Raw genomic sequence first — 27,632 nt, 5'->3', positions numbered from 1 at the left:
GACCTGTTAAAGGCTGTGAAGTAAGAACTATTCCTGGACTCTTAGTGGCTGGAAGAAAATAAGGATTGTTAGCAGATTCATCTGCCATTGTTGTGCTCAGAGAAGGCACGGATTGAGTGGAAGATTGTGCTTGATTGGCTGTTGAATCAAAAGCCATGAAAACTAGAATTTCAAGCGAATCAAGAAGAAAAGAACGAAACTTTGAAAACTAAAACTGTTTTGTAACTAGAATTTCAAGCGAATCAAGAAGAAAAGAAAGGAACTTTGAAGACTAAAAAGTGTTTGGCAACAGCGAAAATGAAAGAAAAAAAAAAAAAATCTTGCTCTGATACCATATTAGAGAAAGAGGTTTCTGGAAGTTTAGAGAGAGAATTTTGAGAGAGAAGATATTTCTCATTCATCAAAATCAGAAAATGTACAAAAGTGATTAATTAGATGAGTCCCTGTTTCTATATATACAGCAATAGAGGAGCTAAGACTGAAGACAGAAAATTAACTAACTCCCTAATCTAACGGAAATACAACTGAACTATTAGATGCTTGACAGGTGGACTACTAATACAATTAACTGGGATTAAATTACTTCATATGCTAAGCACGTGATCTTATTAATCAACACGCAGTCGTTTTGTTCTTCAGCTTGCTCTGATCTTTTAACCTCACGCGTGTCGTTTTGCCTTTCACTTGATGTTCGGCTTTGCCATTATTATGTGATTCAGTTCCAGCTTCAACAAAAATGCCGAAAACTAAACTTCCTGCATGATTTAAAAAATGATTTTGACCTGCTAACTTTTATGGACAAAAAACAATGCTGAACTAACTTCTCTAATGAGGGAACAATGACTTTTGGTCCAACAATTAATCCTACCATCCGACATCTTCATTCAAGAGAAGCTTTATCCCCCTTCATTGCAAGTAATGTATTTATGTAAAACAGTTGCAATAGGTCCATAGTTAAAATGAGAGGATAAGATAGATCAATAATTTCAACATCCAATATCTACAAATTCATTTATTGACTCCAATTGTACATGGAGGTAAAAGTATTAGCATCAGAAAGTATGGTTAAGTAACCGTGATATCTGAAGCTCTAAATGAGTAGTATGCAAAACTGCTTCTAAATTCCCATGCAGAATTAACTTCCAGAATGAAGAAGCTTTTCTAACTTCAGAGCTTTCAATGATAAAAAAAAAACGAGGCAATTAATCTACTATCACAACACCCTATGGCTGCAAGTCACATACTATAGCATCTGTGAAGTCTATAATCCAATTTCAACAGCTGCATATCAACACAGCCCATGACAAAAAGCCAGTAGTTTTTCCCTTTCTCCAGAAGGGCTGGGATGATCATGATTATTTTCAGAATGTTATTTATTTATTTATTTTTTTGAAAAGTTCAGAATGTTCTTTTGGTCTATGTGGTTTATCCTAACAATGTAAGACAAACTATAATAAAAACAACAATTTAGCAACAATAAATGGCATGACAATTATATTTATCGTCAGGTTCTTCCCATTAAATGCTCAGTTGCCATCCAGCTGCTCCGAGTTCTTCACGAAGGGATGTTCTAGTAAGCTTGTAGCAGATGGCCTATCTGCAGGATTTATCTTAAGGCAGAGACTCAAAAATTCCTTGCCCACAGGTGACAATGTTTCAGGTATAGGAGGGGTCATCCCTTTACCTAACCTGTAAATGACTGCTACCTGCATCAAATATGATAAAAAGAAATGTTATCTAATTACCACAATCCAGTATCTCCTACAAGCAAGCACCAGACAACTACATTGCAATGCCACCAGATACAACATAACATATGCCATACATGCTTCTCCCTCCATAATGGAACCCACATTTTTTAATATGTAATAATCAATAACCATTTCTAAGATGAACTCCCAATTCAATGGACATGCTAGCCATAATCATCTCATAATTTGCAAAACATATAAATAAGCACACTCACTGTGCTTCATCCACATCTAATAGCATGGACGCATTAAGTATGAATTATAAGTGTTATTGACTTACTTGAATTACAGTCACTTAAACCTGATTTATAGAGAAAAGACACAAATCTAAATATTGAAAAGAGATCTAGTATCAATCTAATAGGACTTGAATTAAATAAATAATTTCCTAAGTCACTGATTGTAACAAATAGATTGCGGTAAGATCCACACACAAAAATCCAGCGCACCTCACTTAAATTTATTACAACACTTGAATTGTACTTAAGAACAAATTGGACTACAAGTTTCATTACGTACATGCTGCTATTAACTTCACTTTACCACAACAAAACTAGCCACTAGTTGGTGACCAACAAGCACACTGCCAATACAACAAAATAATTTGCAGGGGACAAAGCCAAAGTGGGAACTGCTTCAAGAGTAACACAGAAGGAAGTTATTAATTATAAACATCAGGGAAAGGAGAAGGAAAAACTTGCACATCATAGATATTCATAAAAAAAATTGTTTTTTTGGGGGAAAAAACTACATTTCTAGTAAAAAAATTTAAGAGGAAAAAGAAATCCACCAACAACCCCTTGATATACCATGTTTAGGAACACAAGAACACAAGAACACGAGAATTACATAATACAAATCCTATGTTATGATGAACCATAAGGAAATCTTTAAGAGCTACATCTTTATTATATAAGAGTGTAGTATAAATCCTTTTTTTTTTTTCTACTGAAAGTACAAATCCTAAGTTATGATGTACTACAACATGGATGTATATAAGAGGTTAAACCCTAAACTAGCCATACATTATTTATGGTTAATAGGCTTAAAGTACAAGTAATAAGAGACTTAGTTTGCACAAGATTGGGCTTGGATTTGGCCCTGGGCCTATAACAATGGGCTAATATATATCTCTAAAATGATTCATCTCAAAATAGCCCATTGTTGAAAATCCTGGGTCTTGATATTTATAACCATAAAAAATAGGTGGTTTGGAGATTACCATGATGCTCTCAAATAATAAGGGCCCGTTTGGTACTTGTGTTTAAACACATATTTTCAGTTTTTAAACAATATTACATGTATTTCCACCCACTTTTTTACCCACATATATTTCCAAAAAAATACAAACAATATTACTAGAATAACATTACCAAATGGGCCCTAAGCCTCAGAAAATAAGGGAACAAAAACCTCTGTTGGCTGGCTAAGGTGCTCTGAACCGATCGTTATGGGGTTGGTGGGTTGGCACGACTAAAGTTCAAAGATTCTTATAGGACTTTGTTGGTTAGGTTGCAGGCTTTCGAATAAAACTTTTGTGAGTTTTTTTTTTTTTTTTTTTTTTTTTTTTGACTTAGTCAGGTTAAGTTTTTGAGATAATTACGCTTTACCCACCTATGGTTTGCCTCTAATTTGACTTGCCAACCCATGGTTTCAATTTTGACACTTTACCCACCCGAGGTTCAATCCGTTACTGCTCCGTAACCCACCTCCCTGTTTGCCGTTACTCTAACACGTTTTCTTTCAAAATCAAAACACAAAACAGATCAAAAAGTTAAGGTTTTTGATTGCTTAAGAACTTCTATGAGAACATATGCCCAGAAAAATCAAACCTAAGTCAACCACTATAAATATCATATTTTCCTTCTCTATGGTGGGCAGTTTGACCAAATAGACCTGAAGACACTATTTAGAGCACTGACTGAGAAGGTCGGTTGGCAAGAAGAAGCAATTTGTGTTATTAGCCAAACAATAGCCTGCTGCCAAACAAGAAGTAAAAAACGCCAGGGAGCAAGTCTGAGAGCAGATATATGGTTTAATTTTGTTGGACCTGATAGGCTTGGTAAGAAGAAAATAGCTCTTGCTCTTGCTGAGAAATTACATGGAAGCCAGGAACATTTTATTTCTATGGATTTGAGTTCCCAAGATGGGATGATTAATTCAAACACAATCTATGGTCTCAAAGGAATGAATGGTTATGATGTAAAGTTCAGGGGGAAAACTCTTGTTGATTGTCTTGTTGAGGAGTTAACCAAGAAACCCTTGTACATTGCCTTCCTTGAAAATGTAGATAAAGCTGATGTACTGACTCAAAATAGTTTGTCTTAGGCTATTTGGACTGGAAAACTTTCAGACTCACATGGAAGAGAAATCAGCATCAATAACATGATAGAGAATGTTGTAGAAGAATAGGTGAGAGGAAGGAGACAAGTAGATAAGGAAAATATGATATTTATAGTGGTTGACTTAGGTTTGATTTTTCTGGGCATATGTTCTCATAGAAGTTCTTAAGCAATCAAGAAACCTATCTTTTTGATCTGTTTTGTGTTTTGATTTTGAAAGAAAACGTGTTAGAGTAATAGCAGATAGGGAGGTGGGTTACAGAGTAGTAACTGATTGAACCTCGGGTGGGTAAAATATCAAAATTGAAACCACGAGTAGACAAGTCAAATTAGAGGCAAACCACAGGTGGGTAAAGTATAACTATCCCTAAGTTTTTAATGGGCTGTGTTGGGGTTTTATTGGGGTCAGGCAAAAGGTTCCCAGGCTTCTTATATGTGTTAGGTTATGATGGTTTGTATGATTTTAATATGAATCGGGTTGGGTAAAAGTTAGGGTTGTGGAGCTTCAATCGACATTTGGTGACCTCTTGGGTGGCGGCAACTCTTTGAAGGGATAGAGGACTTTACAGCGATGGCCCTTTTTTATGGTTTTTAATTTTGGCAATGGTGGCGAGGTAGTTGGACACTCTGGTTTTGGTTTTGACTAGGGGTGGCAAATGGGTGGGTTTGGGGTGGGCATAATTAGGTTGGGTATATAAAACTCATTTACCCATTAAAACCCATTTGACTAATTGCTTCTAACCCAAATCCAATCCAACCCAATTATTATGGGTAAACCCCAACCCACTCAATTACCTAATTATCAAAATTATCAAAATGTCACTAAAGTGAAAATGACCAAAGTACTCTAAAATCTTCAAAAAATGACAAAAATACCTCCAAATCTAAAATTACCAAAATACCCACAAAACCCAAAAAATGACTAAAATGCCCCCGAAACCTTAAAATGACCAAAATACCCCTCGAAACCCAAAAAATGACCAAAATACTCCCGAAACCGAAAAAAATGACCAAAATACACCCGAAATCCAAAAAATGACCAAAATACCCTTGAAACCCAAAAAATGACCAAAATAACCCCAAAACCTTAAAATGACCAAAATACCCCCCTAAAAAAAACCTATAAAATGACAAAAAGGCCCTAAAACTTATAAAATGACCAAAATACCCTTGAAACCCAAAAAATGACCAAAATATCCCCGAAACCTAAAAATGACCAAAATACCCTCAAAACCCAAAAAATGTCCAAAATACCCCCAAAACCTAAAAAATGACCAAAATAATCTTGAAGCCTAAAAATTAACCAAAATAACGCTGAAACTTAAAATGACCAAAATACCCCCGAAACCTTAAAAATGGCCAAAATAACCCCAAAGCCTAAAAATTGACCAAAATAACCTAGAAACCAAAAAATGATCAAAATACCCTCAAAACCTAAAAAAAGATCGAAATATCCTCGAAACCTAAAAATTAAGTGAAATACCCCCTGAAACCTAAAAAATTACCAAAGTATCCCTGAAACCTAAATATGACCAAAATAACCCCTAAACCTTAAAATGACCAAAATATCCTCGAAACCTAAAAAATGACCAAAATACCCCAAAACCTATAAAATGACAAAAATGCCCCTTAAACCTATAAGTCAATAAAAATACACCCTAAACCTAAAAAATTACCCAAATCCCCCCTAAAACTAAAAAATGACCAAAATACTCCCTAAACATAAAAAATGGCAAAATACCCCCTAAACCTAAAAATGACTAAGATACCTCAGAAACCTAAGGAATGATTGAAATATCCCCAAAACCTAAAAAGTTATTAAACGACCTCCAAAACCTAGAAAATTACAAAAAATGGCCCTAAAATCTAAAAGTTAACGAAACACCCCTAAAACCTAAAAAATTAGTGACATTCCCTCAAAACCTAAAAAATGACTAAAATACTCTTAGAACCTTTAATTTAACGAAAATACCCTCGAAACAACCAAAATACCCCAAACTCCTATTTTGGTAATTTTCGAGGCTTCTGGTGTATTTTGTTCATCTTATAGGATTAGTGGTATGTTGGTCATTTTAGATATTTTGAGGGGTATTTTGGTTGTTTTATAGGTTTAGAGGTATTTTGGTCGTTTTAGGGGGTTCAAGGTATTTTTGGTAATTTTAGAGATTTCAGGTTGTTTGTGGCCATTTTAGAGGTTTTGGGTTTATTTGGGCCATTTCAAAGTTTTAGGGGTATTTTCGTTACTTTATAGGTTTGAGGGTATTTTGGTCATTTTTAAGGTTTCATGGGTATTCTGGTAATTTTTAGGTTTAGGGGGTATTTTGGTCATTTTATAGTTTTAGGGGGTGTATTTTGGTCATTTTTAGGTTTCCAGACTATTTTGATCAATTTTTAGGCTTCGGGGTTATTTTGGCCATTTTTTAGGTTTTGAGAGTATTTTTGTCATTTTTCGGTTTCGAGGGTATTTTAGTCATTTTTTAGGTTTTGGGGTTATTTTGGTCATTTTTTAGGTTTTGGGGTTATTTTGGCCATTTTTTAGGTTTCAGAGGGATTTTGGTAACTTTTAGGTTTCGGGGGTATTTTAGTCATTTTTAAGTTTCGGGGTATTTTGGTCTTTTTTGGATTTCAGGGGTATTTTGGTAATTTTTTGGGTTTCGGGAGTATTTTGGTAATTTTTTGGGTTTCGGGGGCATTTTGGTCATTTTTTGGGTTTCAAGGGGTATATTGGTCATTTTTTGGGTTTTGGAGGTATTTTGGTAATTTTTAGGTTTTGGGCGGGTATTTTGGTCATTTTATGGGTTTCGAGGGTATTTTGGTCATTTTGTAGGTTTTGGGGTTATTTTGGTAATTTTTAGGTTTTGGGGGTATTTGGTCATTTTTTCGGTTTTAGGGGTATTTTGGTTATTTTTTGGGTTTTGGGGGGTAATTTGGTAATTTTTAGATTTTGGGGTATTTTGGTAATTTTTAGTTTTTGAGGGGTATTTTGGTCATTTTTTGGGTTTAGAGTGATATTTTGGTCATTTTTTGGGTTTCGGGGCATTTTGGTCATTTTGGGGTTATTTTGGTAATTTTTAGGTTTTGGGAGTATTTTGTTCATTTTTTAGGTTTAAGGGGTATTTTGGTTTTTGTTTAGGTTTTAGGGGTATTTTAGTCATTTTTAGGTTTAGGTGTTATTTTGGTTTTTTTTGGTTGAGGGGGTATTTTAGTAATTTTAGTGGTTTTGGGGCATTTTAGAGTTTGATGATTTGTAAAAATGATAGTTGGATTGTAATTGGGTCTAAATAGGTATCCAATTAGAACCCAATAAACATTAATGTTAATTGGGTTTAATTGGGTTAATACCCATTTAACCCAATTAATAATTGGATGGATTTTGGTCTTATTTAAGTGGGTGGGTTTGAGTGGGCAAATGAGTTTGGGTTGATTTTGTCATCCCTAGTTTTGACAGATGCTTTTCTGATGGGTGGGTTTGTTGTTTGGCTTGGGTTACCGTGATTTGATGGGATGAGTATCACAACAAAAGATTTTTATTTTGTTTGGGATTTCCAGCTGATGGGCTATGGTGGTTTGGTTGTATAATGGTGGGATATTGGGTTTGACTCAGGTTTTTGTTTTTTGTGTGCGCGTGTTTCAGACTATTATGGTGGAGGGATCTATGGGTCACAGTGGTGCTGGGTGTTTAAGGATAAAGCTCAAGGCTACATAGCAACTTGCAATTGCAGCAGATAGAAAGGAAGAAGCAGAGATGCTACAAGTCGTATTGTATAAGTGGTTCTAGAGCTACCAGTCGTTTAATATTGATGTAATTAGTTAGCTAGTGGTGGACACGTGTTAGCTCTGTATTGGTAGATTGATTAGTTAGTTAGTCTGTTAATAGTTTGTTAAGTTTTCCCGCCTATTCTTACTGTATATAAGAAGCAGAGGTCCTATATTTGTAATACACAGAATCATTCACATTCAATTCTCTCTTTCTCTGGTTTCCTTGAGTTCCACCATTATGTGCTTGAATTCTAACGTTGGGATTTTGTAGAATTTTAGTGTGGCACTTGGGCTTGAAAGTGTGAAATATGATATGCCAGCAGGGTTTATTATTTTGGATTTGGTTGGTCTGTTTGTACTCTGATACCAAGTTGTTGCAAGACAATATCAATAGTAAAATTAAAGTATATCCCTAAGACTCAGCACTTACGATTTGTTTAAAATCAGCATTAAGCTAGAAAACTTGGAAATCAACACCCAACAATTTGGAAAAGTCTCCAACCTAAAATTTTATTCCTCAAAAAGTCTACTTAAAAAACACCACCAGAGCCTTCCAACCTCCAGGACGAAAAGATAATGTCCATAAAACTCTCAACTAGTAATAATTTAAAACACCAATCCCAATCTGAACTCATAATAAAATGAAAGTCTAAACTAATCCAATTACTACATAAGAAATCCAATCTCCCACGAGATAAAGATAATCTAAAATAATAAATTCCAAAATAATTGTGTTAAGCTCCCGCATCACAAATGTAGCTTGATCTTAGCCTTTTTCAGTTGTCAGTAACTTAGATTAGATGGGATGAACATGAACCAAAATAGCTAATGCAAAGCAACAATCCAACCATATAAACCTTCAAGAATTGAATATGATGGGGTCTTATTGCAATATTTTTTTAATCAAAATTTAATGAGATATATGCAAAGAAACATCAATTATTGTAATATAATACTGCAAGGTAAAAGTTTCCCAATGAACAAAGCACATAAAGGAACATTAGGTGCCTACCGGTTCAAGATCACCCCAGGGAAGTCTTCCAGTTAACATTTCAAGAACAGTACAACCTACACTCCAAATATCTATGGCAAGAACAGCATTAGGGCTGGAAGGCTCCAAACCATGCACGAGCTGCAAAAAGACAATGAACTCAGTAGGGGAAGATACAGGCCTATGAGAAATTGATGTAGCAGCAAGAAAATACCTCTGGAGCCGTCCAGTGTGCAGTTCCAATAAAATAAAGCTTAGCTGGGTCTGCGTGTAGAGCAAGCTGTGCAATAATAAGTCCCAAATTTCTTAAGTCCAATATTAGACACATCATCTAGAATCCCAGAAAGCAAATTATAATGGAAAGTTGGCAACAACAATTCTTTCATTTTATTTTATTGATAAGTTGGCAACAACAATAAAAGATAACATGAATGGTTTTAATAATGAACATAATTTACATCAACTTATCAAATTAGGTAGGTAGTCACCCATATTTCTTTGAATTATTCTCAGCCAGTGGGTAATTTGCTATTAAATGCTTGAAGTATGGAATGAATAAAACACAAAGAGAAAGCAACATTATTGATTGTAATATTTTACAAGAGCATTCTTTATACCAAGGATTACACTGCGCTATATATTCTGCATTCTTATTGTTAGAGACATATTTTATGTAATTAGCTAATCTTTTGACAAAATGCACTTTACTTGTAATTGGGTAGGTCTAGGTTGGGTTTAAGACTTCAAGAAATATGTTGTTCAAGTCAAGTGTTAAAGTCATGAAGATTTGACCAAGAATCAAGTGAAGAAGAGCTGTTCATTAAAGCTAGATAGATACTTCGACAGAAACAGTATTTATCGAGATTTAAGAACAAAGCTTGACAAAAGCTGAATTTGTCGAGATCTACGAAATCAGAATTTCCAGATCTGATTTTTGGGCCATGCTGAAATATTTGTATAGGGTTTATTTTCTCACAATTCTAGATATATATAAGAATTATTTTAAAGGTCGTCACACATCTTTTGAGTGACCAAATGCAAACAATGACCTTGTTCATCATTCTCTCTGAAGAAGCTATTGTGTCTTTGTGCCATAGGGTTTTGTAACCAAAGAGTTTCTTGATCTTCATTGTTGATGAACTGAGGAATTTTGCAGTCAACATTTTCTTCAAGTTACTGGTGTTAGTCACGTACTTGGATCCGTGCATCATAGGTTAATCACGTACTGGGATTTATGCAATGAATGGAGAGATTATCGCTACAATACAAGTCCAATTGGGTATTGGGGTAAATGTTCAACTGTAGGTTGGTATTTCGAGATAGGCCAAAGGGTTTGGTAAGATTCCTTATACTTGTAACCGCTTGTGATTGATAATAGTGGATTCTCGAAAGTGGTGACCTTAAATTCACCCGTTGGGGTTTTGCCTCAATGGTTTTTCCCATTCATACACAAATCACCTATGTCAAATTTAATTTCCGTTGCATTTAGTTATTTGGTGATTTGTTTGTACTACCACGTTATTGCATGTAATTTGACTAATTAATTAACCTAGGTAATTAATTAATTTGCAAGGGGTCAATTCATTTTAACCCAATAAGTGGTATCAGAGCAGACACACTCTGATAATGTTTTAATCTTTGTTGTATGATCCATTGACCCCTGTTTGTCATGGATATAGGACAGTCTCAGTTTGCTACAACATTCAAAGGTGCACACCATCGATACCTCTGTGCCTTAGTTTGCTACAACATTCAGAGGTACACGTATCGTAGTTACTCCGGATCTTATATCTGAGGTACTATATGTTCCTAGGGTAGCGCATCTTGACTACTCTGGTTATGAGCATCTCAGGACGGTGTCTAGAGACAAGCTTATTTCTCACTTTTGTGAGAAACCTTCTCTTTGGGGTGGTTTTCTAAACACCCCTTACTCGGACTTTGCAAAAGGTTCGAGATTTTTGAACATGGTTGTTAGTTTTTAGACCCCTTAAAACAATTGATTTAACCTAGGTAATTAGCCAAGTTGTTACTTAGTCCAATTAAACAAGTCTAGGTTATCACAATAACAAAGATCAAATCATGCAAAGCAGCGGAAAATAAATAACACAAGATATGATCACCCAAGAAACCAAATCGGTAAAAACCTGGGGAGGGTTTGACCTAGCTATCCTCAAGGTAAACTTGAATCCACTATCTTGAAAGAATCGAAGTTCATACAATAAGACTTACAAGCCCCCATGCTCGACTTCTTATTACTACCAACCAGTAGAACTTACTGACACGACCACGTGTAAGCTCCGAATCCACGGACTCCTTCTTTCTTGGATTCACCACTAGATACAAGCACACCCGCTTATGTTTTCTTTAAGTTTCAATGGCAGCAACTGAATTGATCATCAAGGCGTAGATAAATCTTCTCCTTGAAAACCCTAAGTTTGTGTAAAGGAAAGCTCCTCTAGATCTCACAAGAGATTTACACAAACCACAAATATGAGCAACACTAAAACGTGACTAGGGTTTGCCTTTTATACTTAGGACAAATAAGAAACCCTAAAAACATTTTAAAACACTTAGGGCTGAGTTGGATGAATTTGCAGAAAAACATTCTGCCCGAGCTTCGATCGACCGAGCCTGTCTTTCGATCGATCGAGCCAGGCCGAAAGGCACAATCCTTTCCTACTTTAACTCGATTCCAACTTTACATAGATGCACAACTTTAAGCTAGACTTAGACACTTCTAAACACATTGTTTTGATCATGGTTTGCCAACAATACAAATTAGAGTTCTAAATACATAAAATCCTAAGACTTTAGAACCTAACAAACTCCCCCTTTGGCAATCCGTGACAAAACACAACTAGAAACTCAAAGTTTACAAAATAAAAAGCCCTTTACAAAATAATGCTCATAAAACAAATTCAATCCTAACTACTATCCATCAGTTCCAAGTGTAGACAGCAGTTCAATTGAATCAACCTGTATATTTTCTGAAACACTAAACAAAATGCATAACCGCATGTATGGAAACAATACAAGTAAACAAAATAACTTCTTGATTTCAAACAACACATAAATAAAGACATATATCAATGAATAACTCATAAATATAAATTAATAAGTAGTTTGAAACAAGAAACATATAAAGTACCAACAAAAACATAAAACTCTCCCTAACATGAATATCCCAACAAAAACAAGGCAAGAGCTAAAAAATGTAAAGTACAAAGTGAAGCACCTAGATACAATCTAAACTCCACAAGCTCCAACCAAAATAAATAAACTCCTCCTGAAAACAAAAACTCTACAAAGTACTCCCCCTTTTTGTGACGGAATGCCAAAGGGCAAACAAGATATCCATCATCAAAAGGGAGGTGGTCTAAACTGCGCCAACTTCGCACGCAAGGCATGGATCTCATCGAGCACGTCCACCAAAATCTGTCCTTGAGCCGCCTGAACGATCAAGACATGATCCAACGTGCGACGAATGTCTGAATCATTCGAAGCAGTCGGTGGAAGAACATCAGCATCAGCAGCAGCATCTGATGTCTCAGCAGCAACAATACCTGTAGAAGAGGGAGGAGGGGGAACACCACTAGATGACGCACCTCTAGGATGAGAAGGAGCAACTCTCAACTGAGCAGCCCTCTGACGAAGAAAGGTGGCACCTATGGGAGCAATCACATGAACAGGCTCACCAGACGGAAAACCATCTAGACCTAAGAAGAGCAAAATCCTATGAATGAAAATAGGATGAATCAGCGCATGCCCTACAGCAGAACTCCTATGAACCTCGTTCAAAGAATGAAGGAACAAGTGAGGAAAACTGATAGACGCTCCAGAAACAAAGGCATACAAAAACACACATCGCTCTAAAGGGATGGTGTGAAAGTGAGAGATAGGCCACAAGGAATGACACACTATCCTAAAAAAGAGATAGGCCATCTCGGTAAGCTCAACGGACGTGATCCGAGGATCAGAACCCCATTGGATAGATGACCCAATGATGTAAGACATGACTACATCTAATGAAGGTGACTCATCATAGGGATAGTCAGGCTCCCGAACAACCGGAACCCCAAGAGTCTCAGCCACTACCCGAGGGATAATGGTGAACTCTACACCTCGTATCCAGCTCCTAACAAGGGTGTTGGAATCATAGATGTGGCAAGAGAGGTTCGAGAAGAACTCTCTAATCAGGGCGGTCGGGGGTGGATGATCTATCTCTAAGAGAGACAACCAACCTCTAGACTCAAAATTGGCCCTAATGGCCGGATCAAGCTCATTTAAGACCACAGCTCGCTCAGCCCATATCTTACACTTACAGTTCAAGGTCTCAAAGGCTTCTCTACACTTATCATTCCTAAACAACTCAACCCTAGTGGGAGACTCAGAGAAAGTGGAAATGGTCCTATGAGCTCTAGTTTTCCTAGGCATGGTGCTAGGATAAGGACCAACACACAGAGAGAGAAAACAAACAAAACCAAGGGCAGACTGCAAGTTAGCACAAAACAGAATATAGAATAAAAATCTATATGAAGCATGAACATGTTAAATGACATGATGCATGTTCTAATGCAGTGAATTAAGTCCAAAGGTTCAAATTCACAAAATTGGCTTGAACATTGAGGTATTAACACAAAAACCCCAAAATTTGGAAAACCACTTGATCAATTTGAAAAATATTGACGAATTGATCATCACACATGATAGAATAACAAAAATAATGACCAAATACATCAATTTGATAAGCCAATTTCATCAATTTAACCCAATTAGACAAAAATCCCCAATTTGGATCAAATTCAAACCCTAGAATTTCCAATTTTTCAAAAACCACAAAATTGATCAAATTAAACTACAAGGATCATTATTATAGCATCATAGAACAAAAACCCATTGATCAATTTCACCGAAATAGGTTCGAACCATCAAAAACCCCAATATTTTGAAAGTGCCGAAAATAGCCACAAGAATGCATGAATAATGCATGAAAACATGAAATAAAATGCAAAAGGAAGGGCAAAAGAGACTTACTGGCCTTCAAGGACAAAAACCTTGCAAAAATCTTGAAGGAAAACGACAAAAAATTGATGGTGGAGCCTATAGCCAACGCGGAGAGAGAGAAAAGTTGAAAAACTTTTGAAAAAGTCCTTTTGAAAAAGACAATCTGACCTTTTTAAAAAACATGTTTCACGAGTTTCGATCGATTGAAAAACAGCCTTGATCGATCGAAACAGATAGAGACTCTCTCTATCAAATTTAAAAATTTTTGATCGATCAAAAAACAGAATGGATCGATCGAAATAGGCAGAGGCTCACCAAATTTTGAGGAAAAAACACAGTTTTTGAAAAACATTTAGAATTAACTCAAAGCATTGAAATTTAAGAACAAAAATGCATGAGTATGTGATGATATGATTTTCAAAACAAGAATTTGAAGCCCAAATTCCCAAAAACAAAAATTCTTGCATTCTCTACAAATTTTCCAGCAACAAATTAATTTTGTACAAAATTCAAAGTATTTGCAAAACTTGGTTGGTCAGACCATAAACACACACAATAACATGTACAATGTTTAGCAAAGAGTAACTCATGTAGTGTGTGCAACTAGCAAAAGCTTGAGATACATGTGAGGTGATATGTGAATAGCAATCAATCACAAAGTCTACAAAATTCATCACAAAGAATTTAAAAGAGACTATCACCTAAAGAGTTACATCATATAACTCCCATATCTCCTAGATCATAAGCTTGCAATCATGTAAGTTTCTTGTATTTATGCCTCATAATATACATACCAATTTTAAGTTATGTGAGTTTGGCATCAAGCCTAATAGTACACACCAATTTTGATTTTAAGAATTAAGCAATTTAACCCGAGGCTTCACCTTATGTTCTTTTTGTGCATGTGCTACACTTTCTCGAGCACAAAATCTTATGATATGCACTAAGGTATTCATGATTAGCTAGTGAATAGTGATGAGATGGTTATTTATGCCTTTCTCTAAAAGTTCAAGTTAAACATTTAAAAACATGCGACTTCAAGATTAAGATATAGTAATCAAAAAACCATAAACATCTTTCTCACACAACATGCATTACAAAGCTTCAACTAGTAAAGTGCAATAAGCAAGCTCATCAAAGCTAAACAAGGTACAAAAGACATGTTATGTGAAAATAAATTGACCAACCTTGTTCTCAAAAACCAAGAAGAATAGTACAAAACACAATGTGCTTCCTTTTTCTTCCCTTTTTATTTATTTTTTTTTATTATTAAAAAAAACACCTAGAATGAAATGCATGAATATTATGCAATGCAAATCCTAGAAACAAAAAATAAAAAATAAAAACAAAACCAAAGAACAAAGGTCACAAAGGGTAGAGCAATGAAGCACAAGGACCATATCAGAAAGACTCAGTTAGATCGAGTCTTTTGCATCCAAAACCTTTTAGATGCACCACGAGCATTGGAGTTCTTATTCACATGAGAATAATTACCAACTCCAGGATTGGAATAAAGGTTTAAAACCTTTACCAAATCACCAATAAGTACCATAGGATCAAGTGCTTGAGGCACAGGTACTTTTGGTTTGTTTGCTCTCTTAGCAACTTGCAGCTTGTAGCAGTTTGGATGGATGTGTCCAGACTTTCCACAAAAGTAACAAACCCATGCAGGCTTATCATGTGTCTTGTCCTTAGATAGGGTAGGCTTCTTAGACTTAGACTCTTTCAGATCAACCCTAATCTTCCTAGATGATGAACCTTCTAAGGGTTTAACAACCTCACTCACAGGAGGTTTGACAGTTTCACTCACTATCTCACTCACTGAAGGTTCAGAAGAAGAAGATGAAGGAACAAACTTTGTGGAATGAGGAGCGGACACAGAGATGCTTTCAACATAACCTAATCCAGTTTTGTCAGAAGAAGACTTTTGAACACTTAGCATTTGATCAAGTTTAGAACTAGCAGATCTAGCAACAGATAAATCAAATTCCAAAGATTTAACTTTATCAAGCAAAAGCATATTTTCAGTTTTCACATTGTTCAAAAGATCATTAGCATCAAACAGTTTAACAAGCAAATTTTTCTTTTCAAGCTCAAGAGATTCAATTTTCTTCAGGTCAAGTTCAACATTCATAGCATCCTTTGCAGCAACTTTGTAAAGTTTATTATAGGCCTCTTGAAGATCTGCATCTTCAGAGAGTTCCCCATCAGAAGGGTTCTCTTCAATAGATATGCTCTCATCAACTACAGCAGTAGCGGTGAAAGCAATGAAGTTTCCATCCTCATCACAATCAGACTCATTATCATAAACTTCACCATCACTAAGGGTTACAGCCATAGCCTTACCCTTAGACTTCAAATAGGTTGGACATTCAGATTTCATGTGTTCATACCCTTGACATCCAAAACACTGAGAGCCCAAGGAATTATTGGAAGATTGACCTACTCTTTCTCTAGGTTTATCATTGTTGTTAACCTTAGTGGGATCATGCTTCCTAAAATTTCTAGGTTCATCAGTGTTTGTGCCTCTTGCCTTTCTATTACTATTCCTGAGAAAGTTTCTAAAGTTCTTGGCAAGGTAGGTAATCTCTGTAGCAGAGAGCTCATCATCAAATCCACCACCTTCAACATCATCAACTGACTTAAGAGCCATTGATTTGGATTTGGTAGTTTTGGGTAGATCCAACTCATAGGATTGAAGAGATCCTACAAGTTCATCAATAGGGATGGAGTCCACATCTTTGCTTTTAGTAATGGCAGTCACCTTGGGTCTAAAGTCTTCAGTCAAAGATCTAAGAATCTTCCTAACAATTTTAGGTTGATCATAGATTTCACCCAAGTTAAAAGCAGAATTAACAATATCATTCAATTTAGCATAAAATTCATCAAAAGATTCATCATCAGACATCCTAATGCTTTCAAATTTAGAAGTCAATTGCTGCAATTTACTAAGCCTGGTCTCATTATAACTCCATCACTAAGCCTTGTGCTTGTTTTCGTTTTTCCTTGATGGAGGATCTTTCCATTGACTTTGCCTCTCACTTCATCACATCTATTATAGATGTGTATCAGGATACCGCTACCCGTGATAAGCTTATCTTTCCTTCAGCTATCATGCAGATCCTTCAGCATTTTTACATTCTCATTCCTTTCTCTCCTTTCTTTACCATCATAGGTGTTATCAGCCCTGGTTCTATCCGGCGGAGTGAGGTTCAGTTTCGACCGAAGCGGCCAAGAGTGGAGACGACCGATCCTGCAACTTCTGCTATTCCATCCTCTTCCGCTCCTTCTTCCTCCGCGGTTGGTGGTGTGACCCTCGAGGCCATCATGGAGCAATTTCAGTGGATGCATGCTGACATTGGTGGTTGTCTTGACTATCTCATTGATGAGATGTGTTAGATGAACACCTGAGTAGGCGTATTGCCCGCCGGCAGGCTTGCATGGTTGGTCTTGCTCCTTCTCCCTCTCCTTCTCCAGAGGCGTCGCCCGATGATGATGATGAGGATGATGCTAGCTCTTTCGATGATGACGACCTCTCAGTGACTTGCTCTTTGTCATTTGTGACAAAAAGGGAGAGTAGTTTTGGGTTTAAGAGTAGTCTTGTATTTAGGAGGAGAGTTAGTGTAACACCCCATAACTTTGATACCTATTTAATTATTATACATAAATTATAAAGGAGACCTACAATTAAATGGATTAAATCGATTTGGGCCTAAGATATTAAAAATAAGATAAATACTATGGGATATGAAGCCCAAGTGAGGTGGTATAAGTAAATATATGGGCCTTGAAAACTCTAGCCTTCTTCCTCTTTAGTCACACGTGTATTTTACTGATGGGGCTTCCTTTTTCTTCAGCCGACTATTGAACTTTGCCTTTCTTCATTGTGGCGTTGAGTTGGAGTCTACAGGTATGATTTTCTCATGCTCTAGATTTAAGAAGTTTGAATAGTCAATAGCTAGCAACTGTTATGAACCTAGACTATCATTATACTAATAGAAAAGGGCTCCTATAATTGTGTTATATTAGATAAGGATTGTTCAATATGTTAGGAAGGGCCACAGACTTTGAAATTGAACCAAATAGAGTAATAGGCTTGGACTTTGTCACCATGTTAAAGGGAAAAGAGCATTTGTAGTTGTGGTTAATATGCATTCACACATAGCCTCAATTGTTGACCAATTAACCATCACCTTTTATTATTGTCTAAAACTAGTCCAGCAGCATTAAAGGGGCAATAGGCAACTAGATTGATAGTAAGGCTAGTACATGGCTTCCCATGTTAGATTGAATAAATATATATATATATATATATATATATAATATTAAAGTCAATAGATATCATCAAGTGGGAATACTAAGTAACTAGATTGATAAATTGAGGGCTATCACGTGGCTTCCAATACTAGGTTGAATATATATAATATTAGAGTGAATGGATATATATAATATATGGCTTTTTTTGTTAGATGATCAGACATCCATCATTCAGCCTATATTGAGTCTTATTTTACTTGAAGCTATTCCATACATGTGACCCTGACTTTAGGTTCGGCCATATTGAAGTTCATGAATACCTATGATTACGTTAATAGAAAAATCTGATTAGGCAGCAATATTTTTCTAAGTCCAAAAATTTGATCAAAGTTGAAAGTGAATTGGATAGTTAAGTGAATAAATGGAGGATTTTGGATATATCAATATTATCTAGGATAAAACCGTTTAAGTGGGAAATTGTGTATTGATGAACCTATTTTTGGTGTTGTTAAGTTTTAATTCTACTGATTCATTGTGACTCAAGGGTGATTGATTCCTTTTATTTTGCAACTAAGAGGTAAGTGGTGTTTACTAATTTTGGGGGTTTTCCCAAAACAGTGTTGATTATTAAACTATTTTATATCAAAGAAACATGTTGATATTTTATATATGAATTGATATTTTATAAATGTTTGATATGCACATTGACTATTCGTTTTATGAAAATTTGTGGGACAACCTGAATTTATTTAAACTTGTATGCGAGAATATATCTTTATATTTTTGAGAATTATGAATGGATTATTTTTGTGAGCATATTGAAATGTGTTTTGAAAACCTATGACAAGTCGTGATTAGAAGCTCAGTATTGTATTTAGTCCTTAGCAAAGGACAATTAGACTGCAGCTAGTCCTTAGCAAGGGACGGTCCTAGAAAAGGGGACAGTACACATTTGATAACTTCTTAGCAAGGGAGTATACTATTGAGGATCCAAAAAGGAAACTCCTTAGCAAGGGAGTGCACCTTTAGGCTCCAAAGGAGCCATCCTTAAGTAAAGGGATGTAAAGGAGGTTCCAGTCCTAAAAAGGGGATAGGACAACCCTGTCAACGAGGCGTAAATGTTGACTACAAGAAAAGTCTAGGAATTTGTTTATATGATGGTATTGATATATATATATAACCATATATATATATATATATTATGATGTCTTACAATATAAAGATATTATTATTTTTATGTGAAATATTTGATGACAAAATATTGATGAGTTACAAGTTATGAATTTGTTGAAAGAATTATTTATTTGAAAGGTTTGTTCCCACACCCCCAATGTTAGTGAATTCCACTTATTGAGTTATCTCACCCCACCCCCCCTTTATTTCCCCTTATAGATACATTAAAGGAATTATTGGAGTAGAGACTCGTGGAAGACAACAGTTATGAATTATTTTGTGGAATTGAGGAGTTTATTATGATTTTTTTATGGCATTAAACTTTGTACTAGAGAATTATTTTGAGGATGTTTTGTCTTTGGTGGATTAGAGCTCTGACATTTGTGATGAGATTTTAGATTGTTGGTTTCTTTCATTTAATATTTTTTATGGATTATTCAGATTAAATAGACTTTTATTGCTTATGATTTTGGGGCGTTACAGTTAGTATAGGACATTTTTTATAAGGGGAGTGTATATAGTTTTGAGGGATGTAGTAAGGTTTATATGTACTTTTCTCTCTTTTTAGTAACATTAGCCTCTTGTATACCGATCTTGTGACCATTTTTTTTATGACATACTTTGTACTTTATGTTCATATATATGATGATGATGTATGTTTTTTTTCACTTATCTCTACATGTGTTGTTGTTGTTGTTGTTGTTTTTTTTTTTTTTTTTTTTTTTTTTCCTCTTTATACACATGTTTCTTTATGTATGCAATCTTTATTTCTTTTTCACACATGATGCCTTGATGAGTCTTGTTTAAGTGTTTCAAAAAGAAAGGTTGTGAAAGTCTATCATGCCATGAACTCTCTTCTTGCAAAAATTTTCAAGAGTTTGTAGTAGGGATAGATTTCTTTTGTAATACAACAAGTGGTTATGAGTTTAATAATTTAAGACTTCTCTCATGATTATTTGTTTGCTATGATTTTGTCACGAATTGCCAAAGGGGGAGATTGTTAGGGACATATTTTATGTAATTGGCTAATCCTTTGACAAAATGTACTTTACTTGTAATTGGGTAGATTTAGGTTGGGTTTAAGACTTCAAGAAACATGTTGTTCAAGTCAAGTGTTAAAACCATGAAGATCTGACCAAGAATCAAGTGAAGAAGAGCTGTTTATTAAAGCTCGACAAATACCTCAACAAAAACAGTATCTATCGAGATTTAAGAATAAAGCTCGACAAAAGTTGAATCTGTAGAGATCTACGAAATCAAAATTTCCAAATTTGATGTTTGGGCCATGCTAAAATATTTGTATAGGGTTTCTTTTCTCACAATCCTAGACATATATAAGGATTATTTTAAACGCCGTCACACATCTTTTGAGTGACCAAATGCAAACAGTGACCTAATTCATCATTCTCTTCGAAGAAGCTAGTACATCTTTGCGCCATAGGGTTTTGTAACCAAGGAACTTCCTGATCTTCATCGTTGATGGACTGAAGAACTTTGCAGTTAACATTTTCTTCAAGTTGCTGGTGTTAGTCACGTACTTAGATCCATGCATCATTGATTAGTTACATATTGGGATTTGTGTATTGAACGGAGAGATTGCCGCTACAATACAAGTCCAATTGGGTATTGGGGTAAGAGTTCAATTGTAGGTTGGTATTTCGAGATAAGCCAAAGGGTTTGGTAAGATTCCTTATACTTGTAACCGCTTGTGATTGATAATAGTGGGTTTTCGGGAGTGGTGACCTTAAATTCACCCATTGGGGTTTTGCCTTGGTGGTTTTCCTCATTCATAAACAAATCATCTATGTCAAATTTAATTTTCACTGCATTTAGTTATTTGGTGATTTGTTTATGCTACCACATTATTGCATGTAATTTGACTAATTAATTAACTTGGGTAATTAATTAATTTGCAATGAGTCAATTCATTTTAACCTAACACTTATAACAAGGGTCATGCTGTTGTCACATTTATAGACTTGATCAAAATTGAACATTTGAGCATAAAAATCAAAGTTTTGAATTATGTTCCAGATTGACAATTGGAACAAAATATTCCAGTACTGGTGTGTTTCGGTCCACCATTTCAAGATTACGCACCGGATATATATACACACACATGTACATAATTTATATATTTTCAACTTCATATTTCATTATATCTAAGTAACCAAAAAAAATTTAAAATATGATATGGGAATAAAATGAGTCAAATGATGACTTTTGGGCTCCAAAGTTTAAAATAAGCAGGAATATAGAGACTAGAATAACTGAAATTCGTTCGGTACGTCGGAATAGTCCGAAACAAATTGGAATTTAGACCAAAACGGAACAAAGAGTTATGTGCACCAAATTAAGGACTGGAATGGAACGAAATTTAAAACATTGATACAAATGTCAATTTATCTTCTTTAAACAAATATTGAGAACCTTCTTTAATGAGGAAAAAAAAAAAGTAGGTGAAGTCAAAAGATATTTTCTTACGAAAAGTTCAAGATGATGAGGGACTGTTAAGGTGAATCTAAGTATAGGAAGAAGAAGAAAATGAAAAAAAATACCATCTACTAAATGTATAAGGAAGAACAACTACATCAAAAGAGAAATCATTATGCAAGATTAAAATCTAAGCACAAGATGATACAGTGATAAAGAAGAAGAAAACAAACTCACACATTTAGCCGTCCCAAAATCAGCAAGCCTGACAACTCCAGATGAATCAATGAGCAAATTAGCCCCTTTGATGTCCCTATTGACACATGAAAAATAAATAAATCCAAACGTCAAGTTAAGCAAATTATCCCCAAGACTACTTCCATGCTGAAGAGATGCATAGAAATTTTACGAACTTATAGTAAGTGTTAAATTCTAATTTGCAACACTAAGTAGATTGTTTCAACAAATCAAATCAAACGTGAATTGCACCTGTGAACTATATTATTGCTATGCAAGTAATCCAACCCAGAGAGAATATGGGTAGTAAACCGGCGAATATCAGATTCTGGTATGGCTCCATTATCCTTAATATATTTTTTGATTGAACCTCTAGGAACATACTCCAGATATATACGAAACCAGCTATCAACCTGCATGCATAACATTAATTTCATACATTGCCGCAAGGATACTACAGTAAACAATGTTGAGAATGTCTAAACATGCAAACTGGGAGAATACTCACTATTTCGCTGCCATAATATTGCACAATATTTGGATGCTTTAGCTCGCTGAGAAGTTTGATTTCCTAAAACCAATAAGGAGTAATAGAGGCATGAGCCAAGAAATCCAAATAAATAATTATAAAGACAATTTACAAACAGAAAGAACCATGAGAATTATAACGACAATTTACCAAAACAATAATAATAATAAATATTTATTTATTTATGTAAATTCTATAACTCAACATCTAAGAAAACATGTCATACATACTCCTGACACACACAGAACAAAGATCAAACCAAACTACATTAAAAAAATCACTGGCCAAACATCAACCAACTAAGATACTTTTACCTTCTAATGAATTACATAAGTTAGAATCATTGTGGATAATTACTTTCAAGAGATAAAAGTTTCCCTTACCATAATGCCACTCTAGAGGTGATGCAGGAGGCAATGGGAAGACGGTTTTGTTTTGCTTTATTTATTTTTAAGTGTCAGGGGCAATTTTGTAATTTTTTAAATTCTGGATTTGGGCTGTGCTAACAGTCCATTAAGTCCTCTTTTGGGTTTTATTTAAGTTTGGTTATTTAGTTGGGCTTGGTAGTAAAAGCCTAAGGAGTCCAAGTTCATGCCTTATTAGGGTTTTAAGAAACCCTATTTTGAGTCTTCTATTTAAAGAATTGTAATGCATTCTATTAAAGGAGATTAAATATTTTCAGACTTAAGAGCTATGAAGCTTTTTTATGGTTAGTGTGATGCAAACTTCATCGAGGTGCAGGGTCGGACCTAAGAGGGGGCTCCTAGGTCCCCAAAGGGGGCCGAGCCCCCTGGGCCTATGAAAAAATAAAAAATAATAGGCATTTTTAAGACTTGGAGTTGGTTGAACCACATCAAAATATTGTTGTCTTGTTTGGTTGTTTTTTTTATTGTTTGTGTAATGCCCTTCCACAAGCCCCATGTCATAACAAGAACAAACAACTTCTTAGTGAAAATGGACGACCATTGATTTTTGTTATAGCCTTATAGGGAGAGTTCCTAAGGATGGAAAGTTAACAAACACAGACACACACCATTACCAGTAAAATTAAATATATAAGTATAAAACAAGAAATAAAATGTATGGTCCATTAAAATGCCTATGCAATAATTAGCCTAAGCATACTTACGCCTACTAGGTCAACCATAACCAATGTTCACATGTTCAGGTTCCAACTATTCATTGCATGCATGTCTGGCATAGTTTACCCACTGACAGCTTTGTGCTATTGAGGAAATGAATGTGCTAATGGTTTCCTTATTATAAGGTCCAAGATATGGGATGCAAGCTAAACCTTTTTTTTTCACACATATATAATGAGCAAAAAAAACTCCCCAAAATATGTTTGCAAAGAATTCCCTAAGCTATGAACAAAAGTAAACCCTTTGCTGCAGCTATTAACCCCCCTGTTGGTAGCAGAAAATTACCATATTTACAAATCAAGACAATTCAGACCATGAACTTTAATCCTTACTATACGATTTCCTTCAATAAACCAAGACAAAAGCTTGATATGTTTGATAACAATATATATAATTATAGAGTGAAACTAGTAGTGAAAAAATTCTGGAGAATGACCTGCCATAACTGCTTTATAGAGACTGCAGATCTTTCGTCATCAGGAAATATTCTAACTTCCTTTATTGCACATGAAACTCGAGTATTCCTGTAAGAAAAGTGTAACTGTACTAAAGACATTGATGCAGGTAAAGAAACTAGCACAAGAAGGACATCAAACATATATACCATTTGGTGGCCAAGTAAACACTTCCAAATGAACCGCGCCCAAGAAGTTTTTCTTTTTGCCATTGGCTATCTATACCTAATGACACCAATATTTCAGCAAAAGGCTGGGGAGTGGGAGCAAACGGTGAAGGTGTGGCTGCTCCAGGACAAATACTTTGCACTGTTGAGGTTTCAAGAGATTAATTAGAATGACAATTTATTTTCATTTTAAATAAAAAGATATAAGTGGATTTTCCATTCCTTCCCCCACGTCTATTGAAGGAATTGAAATCCAACTCAATTGAAACCCCTTAATTATTTTACCAAAAGAAAATTGTTATGAGTGTGTTAATTAAGCGCATTAACTATTATCAATTGTAGAAAAGATTTTAATAAAACTTAAATATAAAAATTTAATTAATAATCTTACATCTCAAAAAGCAAGAAAATAACTTTTAAACAAAAGATAAAAAAATTTAAACATAGAAAGATAAATAAATATTATTTATTTTATATTTAAATATTACGAATCATCTCACTTAAAACGTATTAAGCACCTGGCAACGGTTTACTTTTATTATGAAAAGGATCCACTAGCACTTTAAATAACTTCAATAATATGCAAACAATACTTCCTAATAAAAACTCGCCAATTATAAAGTAAAATTACTCACACACAAAAGAAGAAAGAGATAGAAGTACCTTTCAATTTGAAATCAGGACAATGCATTTGCACCGTCTTCCATATTTGCGTCCCTATAGTCGGCACTATATGCAAATCAACCAGAAAGAACCTGACGATACTGTTGTCCAACTTTTCAAGTCTGCGACAGTATAAGAATTTGAGATAGAATTTCCACCACCGGATTTTCAAGAAATTGCGAACCAGGTTCTCACCCATTTTCATTTGTTGGATCAAGCCCCATGTTTCTTCCCCTTTTGGGCAATCAAATTGTTTTGCATATATCATTATAGGCTCCAAACGATCTAACGTGGATTTGAGGCGTGTAAGAATGGGTTTGAAGTTCTTGGCTTTGTATAACACATCCCTAACTGTGTCATGTAAATCCGCAAAGCTCGCTCCAAGTGCTGCCCCAAGAACAGCCCCTCCAACCACTGCTGCTGCCATAAATTGTTCTGTATCCAATATATTTGGAAATTCAATTAAGAAACAAAACCACTCTACCCAACAAATAATTTTGAATTTTTTTTCTTTTTTCTTTTTAAGATGAATTTGATTTTTATTCAAATAAATGAAAAGGTGCAAGTGCAACACGGTAAAAGTAAACTAGCAGTGAAATGAACTCCTATAAACATGAATTCTTCTTATAGTATTTAAATCAACTCCTATAGTCAAATCTGGTCAAAAAATCCCACTTTTCAATTTTTGCTAATCTACAATTTACAACAACTACCTCAACAAGTCGGAGCTCTAAGAGAGAAACCACTCGGCTGATGTGAATCAGACCGAACTTGACGGAATCGAAGTTCTTGGAAACCTCCGCCGTGTTGATCTGAGAGAGAGAGAGAGAGTCACAGACGGAGGGAGAGAGTGAGATTTGGAAATAAACAAATTATCTCCATTTGATTTTGATGTAATGAAGATTACAATGTGTTGGGTGCATGGCACCTAGGGGGTTCAGCCCTCTTGTCACATAAGTCAAAGCTCAATTCATGAGCTTACTTCCTCAAGCTTCCAAAACTCAAGCGTGTGAGACACGCTGAGGAGAAAAGAAGGAAAAGAAAAAAAAGGCCATTCGGCCATGTTGTGTGGCTAAGAGAGAAACACACTGAGAAAGGGCTGAAGCAGAGTGTGTGAGTTCCATAGAGTGGGCAAAAACACAGAGATATTCAGCCATTTGAGCAGTGGCGGAGCCACATTGGGACCCAAGGGGGCCTTGGCGCCCCCCCCCACCCCAAAATATCTGAAAAAATTAGTGTATGTATATAGTAGAGTTATTTTAATAAAGAAATGCTATATTCACAATATTTTTACAATAAATTTTAAATGACAAGTTATTATTGGCTGTTACGTGTATGCAAAAAATTTATTTAGTTGTGGATTAAAATTAAAACTAATAATAACTTATCACTTAAGATTTATTGAGAAATTGTTGTAAAAATATTGTGAAAGTAGCACTTAAATAATTTTCCTCCACTACATAACATGTGTGTGGTTAAAATACTTCCTACAAAAGCAGTTGTGTAGCTGTGTAGGCTAGTCTCACTTTCTCATATTTTTATTTGTTCTTAAAATATTAAAATAATCAATGTATCATAACATCATAAATGTATATAATTAAAATATATTATTTTTATCATTTTATTTATATATAAAATAATATAACATGTATTTGGTTGTAGTTATAGCTATTTTTTTTTATATTGAAATTTGAATGATTGTTTGTCTTTTATTTAAAAATCTTTAAATTATTAGTATTTTTTAAAATTTTAGTCATTATATTTAATGGGTGATAATTTAATTTGAAAAATCTAGGTTCATGGACAAGTTTAGGAGTTGGTAATTCAGAAATAATACACTTTTGGGTTTTGATTATTAAATTGTATGTACATTACTTTTAGTATGGATATAATTAATATATACACAAAAATAATTAATTGTCTAATTTTATGTTTGGCCCCCCCAAATATAAATTCCGGACTCCGCCACTGTATTTGAGGTGCAGTTTGGGTGAAGAGATAGAGAGAAACACAGTGAGAGTGTGAGAGAGTGAAAAAGAAAAAAAAAACATTTTTCTTTGCTCAAGTTACACACAAGGAAGATAAATTGGTGGAGCTTTTGAGGGTTACAACCATGGAGAGTTAGAGTTTTCAGAGAAAGATTTTGTTACTGGTTTTGTGGCGAGATTGTATTTACTCCTTGAGATTTATTTGTTGTATATCCAATTTATTGTGGACTCAAGTTTAGCATAAACTTGATAGTTGTAATTTCTATTTCATAGTAGATATTTTTTAGAACTATCCCGTGGTTTTTCCCTCTACACTAGAGGGTTTTTCACGTAAGATTAGGTGTTCTTGTGTAGTTGTGTTTATGTGGTACTTGCTAAAACTTTTTTGTTTCCATAATATTGCTATTGCTTGGTAGTTATAGATTTTAATTCACAAGCACTTGCTATTGCTATTGCTAGTGCTTGCTGGATTAGGATTTTTTCCCAACACAATGTTTACTGAACGACTTCATCATTGAAATACTAAAAGAGCTACTTAGTCAACACTTTAAAGTCTAAACGTTGACCTTTGAACTCTTGAATTAGTCCTTCTAGTTCAGCCAAAAAACAAATAGAATTCAGTCCTTCTGTAGAAGCTTTTCTTATAAAATAATGGGGTGGTTTGTGTAACACTCCGACCCAATTTTTTAAAATTAAACTATGTGTTTAAGTGGTTAAGTATTATTAATATTTTAAGCCACT

The 27,632-nt window shown here is 34.9% G+C and overlaps 1 protein-coding gene across 1 annotated transcript; it reads right to left on the bottom strand.

Moving 5' to 3' along the window:
- Positions 1–951: 951 nt before the first annotated feature.
- On the bottom strand, positions 952–25,956 carry LOC126732706 (mitogen-activated protein kinase kinase kinase 5-like). Its single transcript, XM_050435696.1, has 10 exons — positions 25,617–25,956; positions 24,904–25,338; positions 24,223–24,382; positions 24,055–24,142; positions 22,456–22,518; positions 22,200–22,360; positions 21,948–22,023; positions 9,058–9,123; positions 8,865–8,984; positions 952–1,706 (listed from the first exon to the last, which is right to left on the bottom strand). The coding sequence occupies exons 2-10, from the start codon at positions 25,328–25,330 to the stop codon at positions 1,527–1,529; spliced, it is 1,341 nt and encodes a 446-aa protein (XP_050291653.1). The 5' UTR covers positions 25,331–25,338; positions 25,617–25,956; the 3' UTR covers positions 952–1,526.
- Between the last annotated feature and the right edge of the window lie 1,676 nt (positions 25,957–27,632).

The sequence above is a fragment of the Quercus robur genome, chromosome 6 (assembly GCF_932294415.1).
Source record: "Quercus robur chromosome 6, dhQueRobu3.1, whole genome shotgun sequence".
Classification (NCBI taxonomy): Eukaryota; Viridiplantae; Streptophyta; class Magnoliopsida; order Fagales; family Fagaceae; genus Quercus; species Quercus robur.
Note: the sequence above shows the minus strand (reverse complement) of the source record. Positions and strands in the feature narration are given on the sequence as shown.